General features: G+C 44.2%; 1 protein-coding gene and 1 non-coding gene across 2 annotated transcripts; one reads left to right on the forward strand and one right to left on the reverse strand.

Annotated features, from left to right (window-relative positions):
- Positions 1-353: 353 nt before the first annotated feature.
- Positions 354-16,486, reverse strand: Msh5 (mutS homolog 5). The gene is made up of 25 exons (XM_026415378.2): positions 16,413-16,486; positions 15,890-16,045; positions 15,390-15,513; positions 14,839-14,919; positions 14,629-14,691; positions 13,061-13,182; positions 12,821-12,930; positions 12,540-12,575; positions 11,998-12,080; positions 11,338-11,383; positions 6,990-7,128; positions 6,822-6,884; positions 5,006-5,134; positions 4,411-4,483; positions 3,999-4,108; positions 3,680-3,760; positions 3,126-3,213; positions 2,717-2,906; positions 2,476-2,602; positions 1,950-2,099; positions 1,545-1,619; positions 1,250-1,393; positions 928-1,065; positions 694-767; positions 354-465 (listed from the first exon to the last, which is right to left on the reverse strand). Exons 2-25 carry the CDS (start codon positions 16,031-16,033, stop codon positions 354-356), a joined length of 2,502 nt encoding a protein of 833 aa, XP_026271163.2. The 5' UTR covers positions 16,034-16,045; positions 16,413-16,486.
- Positions 4,157-4,229, forward strand: Trnaa-agc (transfer RNA alanine (anticodon AGC)). Its single transcript has one exon. It is a non-coding gene; the product is annotated as a tRNA-Ala (tRNA).
- Positions 16,487-16,633: the final 147 nt, after the last annotated feature.

A 16,633-nucleotide genomic window follows, 5' to 3' on the forward strand; every position in this document is an offset into this window, starting at 1 on the left:
CCCTCTTTCATTTCTTTATTCTGTTTTCACAGGGCCTTTCTTAAGTAGCTTTTTCTCAAGAAGTCTCCTGGGGAAGAATCTGAGGGTCTTCCCATAGCAGTGTCAATGTACTTTTAGTGAGGTAGGGCAGGTTCCTCTGTGGAATTCTGCTTGGTGCTTCATCTCTGTCCTATTCTCCTGTACTGTTTTGGATTGCCTAAGGAAACAATAACATTATCCAAAATAAACTTTATTCCTAACATGAAACAAAATTTCTACAGAAATTGAGAACTTTGGGTCTAAAGGAGATAAGAAAACCAAAAAGGCATTGCAGCCCCTGGGTCTCAGGTAGTTGGGGAGGGCAGAGGAAGGACTCAGAGGATGGTGGTGGCAGCAGGCAACACTTCCTGACTCATGAAAATGTCCAAGTCCAGGCTGGGATCTTCCAAATCCAGTTTCAGAAACTTGTCCACTAATGTCTGGCAACTGAAGTGGGGAAGAGAATGGTGAGATTTATGGAAGAACAGTTAACTGAGTCCTTGAACAGAGGGAAAAGGCTGTGGCACAAGAAACCTATGACCTTGAAGATTTAGGAGTTTGAGGAAGAAGGAACGAGTCCTTGAAGGGCACAGTACTGAAGGAAGGCTTCCGAGCCTCTGTGAAGGGGAGAAGAGCTGCAGGAGAAGGCATGAAGAGACCAGGCCGAACACTCACTTTTGCATTTGGTTCTCCTTTAACAACTCCTTCACAGGCTTGATAGGTTTTCCACTGCGGATCAAGTCTGAGACCTAGGGACAGGAAGGAAGATGGAAGGGGTGGGGAAGAAGAAATTAGGATCAGAAATCCTGTGGGCCCAGGAACCCAGGTGTCCAAGAGGAATAGGAACCCAGGTGTCCAAGAGGAAGGGACCCCTGAGGCAGAGGTAGTTGGATGCATGGATCTCTTCACCTCTTTGCCACGAGCAATGAGTTTTTCAGGAAGCCCTGCCTGGGCAGCCGTGTGGGAGGCATAGCTGGCATTGGCAACTCCTCCGCAAACCTGATAGAAGAAGATAAGGTCGTTCCCATCCTCACAGGTCTCCATGGTCTTAAAGAGAATAAAAGGGGGAAGCACATATCATCAATCCTGGCTTCCTACCCTGAAACCCTTGGCCAGTCCCTGTGGGAACTAATAAGAAGGGGAGTACTGGAGCCCCCACTCTAATGGAAGAGCCAGTCTCACTTCTGGGAAACACTCAAGGGAGCCCTAGGAACTATATTGATTTCCTCACCAAATACTGCACCAGGGGCCCTTGTGGCAACAGCTGTAGTTGAACAAGACTCAGAAAGTTGGTGGCCACAAAGATGTGGGGGCACATGGGTCCAAGCACCAACCAGTGTCGGAGCACAGCAGCCAAAAGTGCAAGCCCATCCACCTGCAAAGGGCGGGGAGAGGATGTGAAACCCACCTTCCCCTCTGCTTGTGCCCTGGCCTTTCCCTCTCCCGTCCTTTCTTTTCTGCCCACACATCCCTATTCTTTCCCCTCCATTTCCCCTCCTTAGTTCATCATCAGTTTCTCCCCTCACCGTGTTGGTTCCCTTTCCGAATTCATCAATAAGAACCAGAGATCGCTCAGTGGCATTATTCACTGCTTTTGCCACCTGCTGGACAGGAGGTGGACAAGGAGAGTTTCATTAGCATTTGAAGCATTTACTACTAACCCTAGTCAGCCTGTGAAAGAGTTGTTTATATGTGTCCACCCTACTGCACTACAAGTTCTGTCATGGTGAAATGCATGTTTAGTTCATCCTTTCATTGTCAAATGACTCACACAAAGCAAAGGTTCAACAAATGTTCATAGTGTTGTTTATGACCTGGATGCTCCCTGCCCCAAGTATTAAGGACATGCAACAGAAGGAATGCTTTCCTCAGATCAAATTCCTTCCCCATTATCCCTTTCCCTGATCCCACCTCCCTTTACTCCCTTTGACCTGATTGAGGTCGATCATGAAGGTGGAGAGGCCAAGGGAGATGGATTCACAGCTATGAATTCGGGTGAAGATGGCATCTACTGCCCCAATTTCAGCCTCCTCTGCTGGTACAAAGCTGCCCACCAGGGCCATGAACGTGATCAAGCCTACCTGAATAGGGGAGGAGACAGGACGTGGAGTCTCATAGTGTGGGCTGAATAAAAAGCAAGGCTCAACTGAAGGCATGAATGATAGATCAAAGAAAGATGGACAAATGTAATAGAAGAAAAAATGTATAGAACACACTATCTAGAATCAGCCAAGAGGTATGGGGAGTGGGTGGAGGCATACTTGGGAATGGCATGTACCTAGGTAGAGGGGAGTGAAGGAAGGTTAGGCCATGGAAAAATCCATTAGAATATAGCTGTTCCTTAGCTAGAAATGAGAACATGGAAGTAGAAGAGCAGAGAACCTCAGTTAGTTGGCAGGTGGGGGTGAAAAAGATGTAGAAGATGCCCAAGGCTCAGGTTGTAGGACTCCTTCTCACCTGTTTAAGGTATATGCTCTTTCCTGAGGAATTGGGTCCAGTGACGACTTTGACCCTGCCTTTGTCCCCACCACATTCTGCAGAATTGGGCACAAAGGTTCGGGCACATAGTTCCATCAGAGGATGTCTGTAGTGGGTGGAGAGGTACCTTACATGGTCCATGATCCAGACAAATGAACCCTCCAGAAGATGAGGCCTTTGCACACCTTTTATCTATGCCTCCAACCCCCTCTCCTCTCACCTGCCATTATGGATTCGTACCCCATGGAGCTGGGGGGAATAATGGGGCCTTGAGTAGCCATAGTCCCGGGCAGCACTGGCAAGAGCCAGCAGGGCATCCAGGCGGGAGGCAAGGTCCAATACTCGGGTCAAGACAGCTGCCCTTGCCAGCACCTGGCACTGCAGCTGGTACATCAATAGGGTTTCCTGGTCTGGGAGTGGGTGAGGAAGGGAGCCAGGGGTCACTTCTAGGAGAAAGTGAAGGAGAGAGGCCCACAGAGGGTCCCGAAAGCAGGCATATAAATTCAGTCTGAGACTCCCAGAGACATTCAGAGAGGAATATGTAGAGTCAGAGTGAAAGAGAGGCTAAGAGCAGAAAGAAAAGGGCCTATTGGAAGCATTACCAAACTCCAGCTTCTTGGTTTCCTCACCCCGGATCTCACAGTGCAGGTCCCCGAGCAATGCATCCAGCTCCTTGGTTCGAGCACTGCGATAGTGCAGCTTCTCCTCTGAGAGAAACTGGGTACAAGGGTTAGAGCTGTGAGCTGTGCATCTCTTGGTCCTCCTCTCCTCTCCCACTTTTCTAGCTGTAACTACAGTGTTCTGACTTCTCTCTCCTTCATCTCATAACTGGTAGAGCTCAAAGTAAAACTACAAAGAAGAAGCCAGGCACAATGGAGCACACATTGCTATAATCCTAGCAATTCTGGAGGCTGAGGCAGGAGTATTACAAATTTGAAGCCAGCCTGGCGAACTTACTGAGACCCTGTCTCAAACCAGAAAATAAAAAGGGGTAGGGATATAGCTCAATGGTATAGTATCCCTGGGTCCAATCTCCAAACCCCAGTATCAAAAAGAAAGGAAGGCAAAACAAAAACAAAAACACCACTACAGAGGAGAAATCTCATATTGGGCTGTGCTGATGGGGCAAAGCCCTCACCCAGCTGCTGCATTTTATACCTCCTACAGAAGTTAAGGGTCTTACCATGAAATCCAGTCCCTCAATTTCAAAGTCACCAGCCTCTACCATAGAAGGAAGGCGGGGAATAGAAAGAAGGAAGCCAATCTGGGGAGAATAAAACACAGAGCAGGAAGTGACCTACTGGACACCTTCTCTGCCTAGAGGAAGCCCCAAAACCCATGAAGGTATACCCCATGCCTCCCTTAGGAGGCTAAAGTCACCAAAAGGCTCATGATCTTCAGACTCCTCCCTCCAAGATTTCTTACCTACCAATATGTCTTTCATAAACCTAACATTTCCTCTAAAAGACCCCTAGAGGCTACAGCCACCCTCCTTCCCTCACCAGAGGGATGTAGATGACACTGCATGATGGAATACGGGAGTCCAGATTCTCCAGCTCCTTCCGAGCAACTTCAGTGAGGAAACTGGGAAGACCCATCAGCCTTCGTTTTTCTAGGAGGGTGGAAGGCATGCATATATTAAAAGTAAGGTCCCTGGGGCTGGGGTTGTGGCTCAGCGGTAGAGCGCTTGCCTAGCACGCAGGAGGCCCTGGGTTCGATCCTCAGCACCACATAAATATAAGTAAATAAAATAAAGGTACTGTGTCCAACTACAACTAAAAATAAATATTAAAAAAAAAGTAAGGTCCCTGATCTGGCTGCTAGTTGTAGTGACCGTCTGTTGAGAATGATACCCCACTGATGGGCAGGCTTTATTTGGGGGCTAACAGGCCCATTCCCACACCCAACACTCACTCTCATCAATTTCAGGGTCTACATTGGGGAGAACTGTGAAACGATTTTCAGCAAGACTGCCCTCAAAGTCCACCTGTGAAAACAGACAAGAAGCTGTTTCTTATCACCTAGCACCATCTCTGTCTTGCCCTCCTTGGGCCCAATTCCTCCTATAATCCTATCTTAACCCTAACTCTCCAGACACTTTTCCTGATGTTCTGCCGCCTCCTCTGACCATCCAATTTTTTTTTTTTTTTTTTTTTTTGGTGGTGGTGATGATGGTATTGGAGATTGAGCCCAGACCCTTGCACACTAAGCTACTTCTCTAGCCACCATTTTTTAAAATATTATTTTGTGAGAAGGTCTCCCAGGCTGGCCTTGAATTTGTGATCCTTCTGCCTCAGCCTCCCTAAATAGTGGGATTACAGGTCTGTGTCACCACTCCAGGCTCACTATCCGTCAGTCACCCAACACAATTCTTCAGTCACCCAACTGACCTCAACATCTCCCATGCTTCCCCATCTGCCATACTACATTCCCTAGACCCCACTCCTTTTCCATTCTCCAGCCCCATTCCTCTTCCTTCTCTCAATATGCCCTCTTTCCTTCCACTCACCACTTTGCCAATGAGGCTGGCAATGTGATGCAGGTCATCAGAGAATTCTTGGGCAATGTCCCGAAAAAGCTGAATGGACTGGGGCAGGGAGCGGCAAGCATCCCTTAGTCCCAAGGCACTGTACACAGTCTGAGGAGAAATGCAGCAAGGAAGGTGACCCCCACCCAGGTTGGGCTAAGGGAAGGGGACAGTGACAGACTGAAAAGAACAGAGAACAATAAGAAGCTGAGTGTGGTGTGCACACCTGTAATGCCAAAGGAACAGGAGACTGAGGCAGAAAGATTGCAGGTTGGACACCAGCCTCAGCAACTTAGCAAGGCTGTAAGCAACCTAGTTAGACCCTGTCTCAAAATAAAAAATAAAAAGAGCTGGGGATATGGCTCAGTGATTAAGCACCCTTGGGTTCAATTGTTGGTACCAAAAACAAAGAAACCAAAGACGAAAAGGAAAAAATACAAAGTGAAGATCTTAAAGACAAAAACAAATGCAGAGGAGATGGCAACTATAAAACTGTGCCAGGCACTGTACTAAACACTGAGGCCACACAGACAAAAGATAAATGACCCCTGACCCAAATGAGTTCACATTCTAGGTAGCCAGGTACAAATGGTGCACGCCTGTAACCACAGCTATTTGAGAGGCTGAGGCAGAAGGACTGCAAGTTTGAGGCCAGCCTGGGCAATTTAGGGAGATCCTGTTTCAAAATTTAAAAATACAGGCTGCCAGGGCTGGAGTTGTGGCTCAGTGGTAGACTGCCCACCTAGCATGTGGGAGGCACTGGATTTGATCCTCAGCACCACATAAAAATAAATAGTTATAAAAAAATTCATCTTAAAAAAAATATAGGCTGGTATGTAGCCCAGGAGTAGAGCACTTGCTAAGCATGAGCAGCCCTAGCTTCAATTACCAGTACCACACATAATAATAACAATTCTTTTTAGTAACGACACTGAAATATGTATGAATAAAATTAAATAGTGGCTGGAATTCAGAATAATCTAAAAAGAGAAAAGTAGGAAGAGAGATAGATAAAACAACATTGGCAGGAGTGAATGTGTGTTGAAATTGCATAAGATTAATAATATTATTCTCTCTAAATATTTTTTAAATATTTATTTTTTTAGTTATTGTTGGAAAACAATATCTTTATTTTATTTATTTTTATGTGGTGCTGAGGATTGAACCCAGGGCCTTGAACTGATAGTTTAGCACTCTACCACTGAGCCACAACCCCAGCCCTCTAAATATTTTTTACATTTTCCACAATACATAACTTTTAAAAAGTGATAGGCCAGGCATGGTAGCACATGCCTGTAATCCCAGTGGCTCGGGAGGCTGAGGCAAGAGGATCTTGAGTTCAAAGCCAGCCTCAGCAAAAATGAGATGCTAAGCAACTCAGTGAGACCCTGTCTCTAAATAAAATATAAAATAGGGCTGCGGATATGACTCAGGGGCCAAGTGCCCCTGAGTTCAATCCCTAATGCCAAAAAAAAGTGATGGAATAAAGTTAGACAAGGTGATTAGAGTTAATTAAAAGAGTCTGGAACATAGGTCAAGAGGCTTAACTTGGACTTCTGGGGTTCAAGAAGGGAAGCTTTGCCAGGCACGATGACACACGCCTATAATCCAATGGCTCAAGAGGCTGAGGCAGGAGGATCTTGATTACAAAGCCAGCCTCAGCAAAGCAAGGTGCTAAGCAACTCATGAGAACTTGTCTCTAAATACGAAAAAGGGCTGGGGTTGTGACTCAGGGGTCAAGTGCCCTGAGTTTAATCCCTGGTACCCACCCTGTCTTACCAAAAAAGGGAAACCTTACCTTGTACAGAACCTGCCAGTCACTGACCTTGGTGTGGGACAACTTCATGCGTTTCAGAATCAGCTACAGTTAGACAAAGGGAAAATCACCATTTTCTCTCTCCCACCTGAATGCCCCTCAAGAAGCTAATGTCCTTCCCCACTTCCCAGCCCTGAACCCTGGGCTCACAGGCACATTCTTGATGTGACTCATAAGCCGATGCAACATCTGAGCCATGTCCAGATTCTGGGGCAGCAAAAAAAATTGAATGACATCCAAACGGGAATTGAGTTCTCCCAGGTCCTGAGTTGGGCGTGTGAACCAGAGCCTGGAAAGGAGGGTTTGGGAGGGAAGACTAGAAATTACATCTGTTTCATTACGGTCTTGATCACAATTTGTCAAAATATGTTTGGAAATCCCTGGGGATTGTGTCAATGTGTATGGGTGACATGCTATGGAAACGTACTGGCAAGTGCAATGTCCTATCTATGTGGGTGTGTTTATGTATGTCAACTGGCAACTGCAAGATGTATGAGTGTGTCTGTTCATCATGGTTTGATGGATAAGACCATGTGTCATTCCATGTGGATATGTGATGGAGCTTGTCAATATTTTAGAGGGAGAGCAGTGTGCTGAGGCATTTGTGTGCCAACACTGTAGCTCTCTCTGTGACTAAGGAGAGGGTGAGTCAGTACAAGTTTGCATGTCTGTATTTAGCTGTGAAAGTATCTTTGGGTAATAGCACAGATATTTGTCTTTTCTTGTTCTTCCTGTGAAAATATGTAACTGTCCCATGTGGAATGATGAGCCTGCAATTCATAATAATGGACATCTCTACAAAGAAGAGAGGATTGATGAGGAGAGGAACATTTAAGAGGCTTTAAGAATAAGTTTTATTCTTATTTTCTCTTTTCTTTTTTTTTTCAGTGCTGGGGACTGAATCCAGGGTCTTGCACACATTAAGCAAATGCTCTACCACTAAGCTATGGAGGCAACCCAAGAGTGTCTTAAATTGGCTGGTGGAAATACAGAGGTTTATATTATTATTTGCATTTTTGCATTTAGAAGTATATCCTAATAAGTAAAAATAGTATATAGAAATAAATGTTTCCTCTGTTTATTGAATTCTAGGAATCCCTATCTCCCTATGGTATGAAGAGAAAGGACTAGAGCCCATGGATTCATTTCTACATTAGAGCAAACCATTAAGAATTTTATCTAAAAGCCACCATGCAGAGACATTGGAGCCTGTTGATACGTATTTCACATTACAGTCTATAACTGATTACCCTGGGTCAGAACAGCTCAAATTAGAATGAAACAGAAAACCCAGTTGGATTCAAGGGTGGATTTTAGGCACTTCTACTCTGATCTACAGTGGGCTTCAACCACAGCAGTTGAATACCCACTCCACCCTCTGTGGAGAGGACATGAGCCTCACTGAGCAGACTCTGTTATATAACATGTAGATATCTCTAACTCATCTTCTACTGTGCCACAGAGACCTTAGCCAAGCCAATTCCCTAATTTTACACCTGATGCCCTTAATGGGTAAGTAAGTTGTCCAAGGTCATCCTGATAATGAGAAGTACATCTGAGTCTCAAACTCAGGTCTCCAGACTGGCAGAACAGTGCTCTTTAGAGCACAATGTGACATTCAGTTACCTTCTCAGCACCCTGTTCAGGTTTAATTCATCACTCAGGCTGATTCCATAACCTGTGTATCCCCTCTGGGAAATCTGCACTTCTTCCCCATCTTTAATCCTGTTCTCTTCTCCACTGGGAATTTCTTCCATCCCTGGTTGAGATTAGAGATCTACACTTGAAGCACTGGAGTTGGGTAATTAAACTACTCCACCAATTACTTGGAGATGACCTCAGAGATTATTCTAAATTAAACTCCAGAATGTATACATTGCAGCAGGGCGAGGCTGTAGGCTAGGAAAGGTTTCTACTCTTGAGTTTTTAGAGATGATTTGACTGGTATGTTTGATTTGTGTGTCATGTTCAATCACTCAGTGCTATTACCAACAAGGCCATGTGTCAGGCACTGAGGTAACAGGAATGACCACTAGATAAAAGTTCACAGCTATGGAGGCAAGCAGGCTCACTAACTGCTAATTCTAATTTTATGTGTCAGTGCAATTGAAAAACAAGCACCGTGTAATCACATGGAAGGTACATGTTTATTTATTTACAGGTACTTATGAAAGCTTTACCAACAAGGTTTTGCCTCTTTAAGAGGATATAAGATTTTGACAAAGGGAGAATAGGTGAAATATTTTCCCAAAGGAAAAGCATAAACACAAGCATGATGTGTTTCCATAATAGCAAGTATCCCTAAATAACTAAAATGCACAGTGGATCTAGTAGGAAAGAACTTAGAAGTTTGGGAAGGTACGTGCAAATTAAAATTGGGTTGAATGGAAGACAACCTGAACATCATACTGCAGCATCGTACTGCTAATTTCTCTTTTTTGTTGTTGTAATTGGATAAAATACCTTTATTTTATTTATTTATTTTTATGTGGTGCTGAGGATCAAACTCAGCGTCTTGCAATGTGCTAGGCAAGCGCTCTACCACTGAGCCACAACCCCAGCCTCATACTGCTAATCTTAAAAAAAAAAAAATGTTGTAGTTACAGATGGAAAGCATACTTTTATTTTATTTTTATGTGGTGCTGAGGATTGAACCCAGTGCCTCACACGTGTTAGCAAGTGCTCTGCCACTGAGCTCCAGCTCCACCCCATACTGCTAATCTGTAATGCCAGGCAAGAGGGCAAATACCTGTCATCCCAGCGGCTTGTGAGGCTGAGGCAGGAGGACTGTGAGTTCAAAGCCAGCCTCAGCAAAAGTAAGATACTAAGCAACTCAGTGGGACCCTTCCTCTAAATAAAATACAAAATAGGGCTGGGGATGTGGCTCATTGGTCGAGTGCAAAAAAAGCTCATCTTCATCCTGAAGGTAATATTACGGACAGCTTCCTGTTATTTTGTTTCTACTTCAAAGTTTAAAAGAAAGTAGAATGACACAATCAGACCTCTGTGTTGGTATGTCAAGTATTTTAGAATGAAGAATTGGAAAAAGAAGAGATAAGAGGCAGAGACACCAATCTGGAGGTAAATGCAAAGTTCCAGGTAAGAAATTATTATAGCTACAATAGGAGCAGTGGAAAGACCAAGAAAGGATGGCTAAGAGAGACATTTCAGGATAGAATCAATAGACATTAGTGAATAATTGAATATGAGGGTGAGGGAGAGAAGCATCTATCTGAGGTCCATAGTTTGAGAAGCTATATTGCCAGCAATGCCATTAACCAGAAAAGGCTGCAAGAACAGCAGTTTTTGTGGACACTAGTTTTGGATGTCCTGAGTTTGAGGTGCTTGAGGAAACTATGGATGGCATTAGTATATAATTAGCATTACACATGTGGAGTTCACAATTAGGGACATGAATTTAGGAATCATCACAGAATAACTCAAGTTTTGATTTTTTTTCTTTTTTTGTGGTGTCAGGAACAAAACCCAAGGCCTCACACATGCTAGACAAGTGCTCTACCATTGACTCATTCTCAGCCCTTGAAGTATGTTTGTTTTTTTGTGGGGGAGTGGGTACCAGGGATTGAATTCAGGGGTACTCAGCCACTGAGTTCCCCAGCCCTATTTTGTATTTTATTTAGAAACCAAGTCTCGGGGCTGGGGATGTGGCTCAAGCGGTAGCGCGCTCGCCTGGCATGCGTGCAGCCCGGGTTCGATCCTCAGCACCACATACAAACAAAGATGTTGTGTCCGCCGAGAACTAAAAAATAAATATTAAAAAAAATTCTCATTCTCTCTCTCTCTCTCTCTCTTGCTCTCACTCTCGCTCTCTCTTTAAAAAAAAAAAAAAAAAAAAGAAACCAAGTCTCACTGAGTTGCTTAGCGCCTTGCTGTTGCTGAGGCTGGCTTTGAACTCTCGATCCTCTTGTCTCAACCTCCTGAACTACTGGTATTACAGGCGTGCGCCACCGCGCCCAGCTTGAAATGTTTGTTTTTTTTAAATTTTTTAGTTGTAGACAGTTACAATACCTTTATTTTATTTATTTGTTTTTAAATTTTTATTTTAAATTTTTTTTATGTGGTGCTGAGGCTCAAACCCAGTGCCTCACACATGCAAGGCAGACACTCTATCAACTGAGCTACAACCCCAGCCCATGAAATATGTTTTTTATAATTAAAGATATTACCAGTGTTACATGAGTGTTTTGTGACTTTTGTAATGTTTCTGCTGCTTGTATATGTGCATGTCTGAATATCATCAACGGGTGTATCTTTGCTGAAAACAAAAAATAAGGGTAATACTAGCTACTACATGGGATTATTGTAAGAATTAATTACATGCATTTAGCCAGAGTTCAGAACAGGGTAGTTGTTTTATTATTACTGGTAGATGGAGTGGTATGTGTGAGTCTGTAGACTGCTATTACTAGGACTCAGTATGTAGTATGTACATGAGACCTATGCGTTAGTGTGTAGCATGTGTCTGAGATCCACTCACCTGAGTAGTTTCTCTCCCCACTTACAGCGGCATCTGTTGAGAATTCCTGTAGGGAGTATGGGCAGGGAATGAGCTTGTTACAAGGTAGGCTGGCCTGGGGACCCAGACATAGGATTGATTCCATGGAGACTGGGGAAGGGAAGGACACTTATAGCAATGCTCAGCCAGAAAAATACAGGAAGCAGGCATAACGTAACATTCACAAAGAGCCCAATGCACATATGTAACAATTAGACACAATTCCTTGAGAGATGCAGATATAACTTACATCCAAAAGGCTGTAAAGACTATTAATCAAACACAGGCAGTTATGGAAGTTACACAACTCAATAGTTTGAGAAGCTGTCCTGCAAGCATAGGCCCTGTACATAGGCCCTGCCCAAATTCCTATCAGGTATCCAGCTATATAAACATTCACACAGACCAGGGGAATGAACATAGTACTGGTAAAATCACAACTATATGCAAATACTATACAGTTAGAGTATGGAGAGATGCTTAACCTCAGAGCAGGTACAAAGATGATAATAAAGCTGAACTAGCTTAGAAGAGACAGCTGGCAATGGGAGTAAAGTGGGAAAGAGGGGATAGGACACACTTTAGTCAACAGCTTTTATCACAGGTTTTTGTAGTGTGGGGTTAGGGATGGGACACACCTACCAAAAAGGCTAAGCCCCTCCTTCAGTCCACTGGCCACTTTGTATACTGAGGGGTGAGCCTCACTCTTAAAAATCTGTAAAACACTATCAGGGAGAAATGAAAGATTTTGGGGTTACTTGATTTTTGAAGACTGAGAAAATAGAATGGGGACTAGAAACATCCTTCTAAAATCAAGTCTTGATGTAAGGTTTATCTCTCACTCTTCTATGCTTTAGTTTCTCCATTCAGAAAAGAAAAGTGGCAGGCCAGGGGTATAGTTCAGTGGCACAGCACTTGCCTAGCACATGCCAGGCCCTGGGTTTGATCTTCAGCATCCCCACCAAAAAAAAAAAAAAAAAAAAAAAAAAAAGACACAAAAGCAAAGTGATACCTTTGTGCTTTTCTTCCTTTCTTCCCTTCATCCCCGCCCCTTTCCTTTCCTTCAGGGAAAGATATCTTAATAGCCCCAGGATTAGGGAAATTAGAACCTCATTAGGATTATTAGAGCATTAACCTTAATCCTTCTATCCCCTAGAGATGGCAGCCTGCCTCCACCTCCTCACCTGTAAGTGTCTTGATCTATGCTCACAAGATGGGTCCTGAGGACAGAAAGCAAACAGAAGGGAAGGCGACTGGGGTATAAAAGGTCTGAGTTCATTACAACCTCCACCCATTTGGCTCTCCTCTCTGAATAGTGTCCTGATCCTCTCAGAGCTCCATAGCCCCTCGGGTTCTCCTGTTCAAATGCACTTCACTCACTGGGTCACTGTCCCCTACCCCTGGCTTACTTTTTAAGCCTCCAAATCCCACTTTACTTTGATTGAGGTTAAGCCAAATCACCTACAACACAAATTTCTTAAAGCCCAGGATGGGGATGCTGACATTATAGTCTTCCAGTTCAACTCCAATTCTTCTTCGACCCAGGAACTTGAGCAGTCCTCCAAGTGCCCGGACCTGGGAGGGAATCAGCAGTGGAGTTGGGGGACATAATAACGTCCTGGAAGCTGGTCAACACTAGGGAAAACTATTATTTTCCACAGATAGGCCAGTATAATACAGAACCCAACCCCAGGACCCAACATACCGTGAGAAGGCAGTCAAAGGGAATAATGGAGGAGAGGAAAAGGATTTTTTCAGTGGCAGTCATGGACTCCGGGATAAAGGAGTAGTTTCCAGAAAGGAGACGTTGTTTGCTTATCTCCAGACCTATTTTGGGGCAGTAGGGGAGGGAAAGATTTCATAGCTAAATTTTTCACCCCACCTTTTTTTTTTTTTTGATAGGAGGGATTAAACCAAGGGGCACTTTACCCCTGAGCCATATGCCCAGCCCTTTTTACTTTTTATTTTGAGACAGGGTCTTAATAAGTTGCTTAGAGCCTCTCTAAATTGCTGAGGCTGGCCTTGAACTTATGATCCTCATGCCTCAGCATCCCAAATTGCTGGGATTACAGGCATGTGTTATTATGCCCAGCTTTTTTCACCCCATTTTAAGAATAAGACAATAGAAGCAAGAAAGATGATGTGACTTGCCCAAGCTCACATAGGTAATTAATGGAAAGCTGAAGCAAGAACCAAAATTTTAGCCGGGCATGGTAGTGCACACCTATAATCCCAGCAACTAGGGAGGCTGAGGCAGGAAGATCTCAAGTTCAAAGCCAGCCTCAGCAATTTAGTGAGGCCCTAAGCAACTCAGTGAGACCATGTCTCTAAATAAAATACCAAAAAAGGGCTGGGGATGTGGCTCAGTGATTAAGCACCCTGGAAATCAATCCCTGGTACAAAAAAAAAAAAAAGAGCCAGGTGTGGTGGTGCACACCTGTAATCCTAGCAACTAGGAAAACTGAGGCAGAAGAATTGAGAGTTCAAAGCTAGCCTCAGCAACTCAGTGAGGCCATAAGTAACTCAATGAGACCCTGTCTCTAAATAAAATACAAAAAAGGGCTGGGGATGTGGCTCAGTGGTTAAGCACTACTGAATTCATTCCCTAGAAAGAAAAAGAAAAAAAATATTTTCAGATTCTTAGTCTAATACTCCTTTTATTACACATATAAAGCAAATATGTTTGAGAGCACAACCTGAGAAAGATTAATGACTTAGGAGAGAAAGCTATCTATCTGGAATTGGAGATTTGGTTTAAAAGATAATGCTGAGTACTGGGACTGCGGCTCATTGGTAGCATACTTGCCCGGCATGTATGAGACACTGGGTTCAATTCTCAGCACCATATAAAAATAAATAAAATAAAGGTCTATCAACAACTAAAAAAAAAAAGATGATTATATTGATAGAGGAATTAATGTTACTGCCTTAACATCAAATTAGAATAGAACATTCTCTGTCTATTCTGTAAACCTGGGAATGTTACGGAAATGTCTTATGAATCATCAGAGCCACTGAGTGCCTTTTAACTTTTTTTTTTTAAGCAAAAAATCACTCTTGTAAGCAGTACATCTGAGGGGAGGTCTCTGATGATAGGGTGGAATTAGGAGAAAGGAAAGCAGAAGGAAAGGTGACTGGGGTATAAAATGTCTGAGTTCATTCCAACCTCCACCCACTTGGCTCACCAATCTCAATACTGTCTCAATCATCCCCTTAGAGCTCCATAGCCCTGACACTGGGATGGGTTATTGGCAAAGCAAAAGAAGGAGATACCAAAATCCACACTTGGCAAAAGTATGATTTCAGGTCTCTTTGGCTCTCTGTGCTCCTGGGAGGCTGTGGGGGAGGCAAAGACAAAGCCATCATTCTGTACATTTTAGTTCTTTTACCTCTGTCCCACTCTCTCTAGCCCAATTCTAGCTTCCTGCAACATTACATATCTTAATCCTTTACTATTATCCCATTTCCCAACCCACTCCTTACCAAGCTTCCCTAGAAAATGAGTCATATTCTCATCCTGTTTGGCACTGGTAACAACAGACCGGGGATTGATTTCATCCACAACTTAGAAAGAGAACAAAGAATAAATGAGATTAAGGATCTTTATCCTTTGACTAAAAGGGAAACTGTAGCTCTCTTCTTGCCCCTTGTTCCCTCTCAAGAATTTATTTATTTTTTCCCTCTAAAAGGAGGAGGTGCTCCACATATCAGGAATAGAGGTAAAAGGAATGAGATTTAGAAAGATAGTGACCATCAGGATGGTGGGAGGCAAGAGAGATGCCCTGGAAATTGTCAATAGACTATAAATCCCTAGAAGACAAAAAAAAAAATAACTGATTTGACCAGGACTATCTGCAGTTCTTGATACATTATAAACAATTAATAAATATTTTTAAAATAATGGAAATGGATTCCTAAAACCAACAGAAGGGGCCTCTGGTTGTCAACTAGGAAATTGATTTTCAGGTAAGTACATATGAGTGAAACATATTTCCAATCCCAGAGAGAAGAGGGATTCATTGATCTGCCCCCACCTCTTTGAAGAAGCTTGAGGCTCTCATGGTCTGGGGCATCTGGCATGAAGTGAACAATGGAGTCACTAGTGTCATAGTAGGCAATGCCCAGGTATCCTGAATTCCATAACACACACAGATGGATCTGTCCCACAAGGAAGAAAGAAAATCAATATGTGAACCACTGTAAGTGTAGGGTTTTGCCATCAGGGATTGAACAGAGGCAATTCACTACTGAGCTACATCTCAGCCCCTTTTATTTCGAGACAGGGTCTTGAAAAAATTACCCAGGCTGGCCTCAAAATGAATTTGCAATCCTCCTGCTTTAGCGTCCCCAATCGCTGGGATTACAGGCAAACTGCATCCACCAAGCCTGTTAATAATTTTATCAAATCTCTTGGGATAGACAGCATCCCACTGGAACCAGAGGCTCATGAAGAAGACTTGCCCAGTCCTCCCAACCCCTTTTATTCTAATAGCCAGTTTTTCCTTATCAACTCCCGGTTGGCTCTCTAGAACACCTCGGCTGGTCCTTCCTCCTCCTCATCTTCCTCTTCATTGGCTTCCGCGGGGCCCGGTGCTGGGACCAAGTTGGGGAACCTGGCAGAGACCGCCCCAGGTCCCAGTCCCTGAGGCGTCCTGCCTGGGGTTGCTTGGAAGGTCATGGGCTTGGAACTCTGCGGATATAGGAAAGTGAGGGCGGTTCAGAAGTGCCATTCTAGCTAGGGTGGTGCGTGGAAAGACAAACCCACTGGCGACATAGGGGCGTAAAAAGCTGGGTTGCAAGATATGGGGGCATTCTGAGGGCGACTGCTCATCTATTTCACTAAAGAACAGACTAGGAAACTCCACGCGCCCCACCCTCATTTCTGTCACAAGGAGATTGTACTTTGGAAGGAGAAGGGTTGAGGGCCCTGTGGGGCGAATTGTACACGTCTAACTTCTGCTTCTGCCAGCCACGCCCAATGATCACAGCCTATTGCTCTCAAGTCTCCAACCCACCACTGGCACCAACTCGCGACATTTTCCCGCCTTTTCCGTCACCTCAGTCCCTACACGCGAGAAACAGCCCAACCACCACCAACAACAGCGAGCCTGCAGGAGGGGCTCGTCGGCGGGTGGGCGGGATGCGCGCGCACTCGCACCACCCCCGTAGCGGTTTATTGGTTGGAGGATCCTGGACCGCCCAGAGATCCAACCAGGCGTGAAGGTGGAGTAGACCGCAGGCGCAGAAGAATCTGGGTGTTCATTGGACTATTCGCATT

The sequence above is a fragment of the Urocitellus parryii genome, chromosome 8, assembly GCF_045843805.1.
Source record: "Urocitellus parryii isolate mUroPar1 chromosome 8, mUroPar1.hap1, whole genome shotgun sequence".
Lineage (NCBI taxonomy): Eukaryota > Metazoa > Chordata > Mammalia > Rodentia > Sciuridae > Urocitellus > Urocitellus parryii.

Coding starts and splice junctions, on each gene's coding strand:
- Msh5 (XM_026415378.2), bottom strand. CDS start 16,033: ATGACCTTCCAAGCAACCCCAGGCAGGACGCCTCAGGGACTGGGACCT. Junction 15,514..15,889: donor AGGAGGAAGGACCAGCCGAG/GTGTTCTAGAGA, acceptor CTTGTGGGACAG/ATCCATCTGTGTGTGTTATG. Junction 4,109..4,410: donor AGACCCTGAAATTGATGAGA/GTGAGTGTTGGG, acceptor CCACCCTCCTAG/AAAAACGAAGGCTGATGGGT.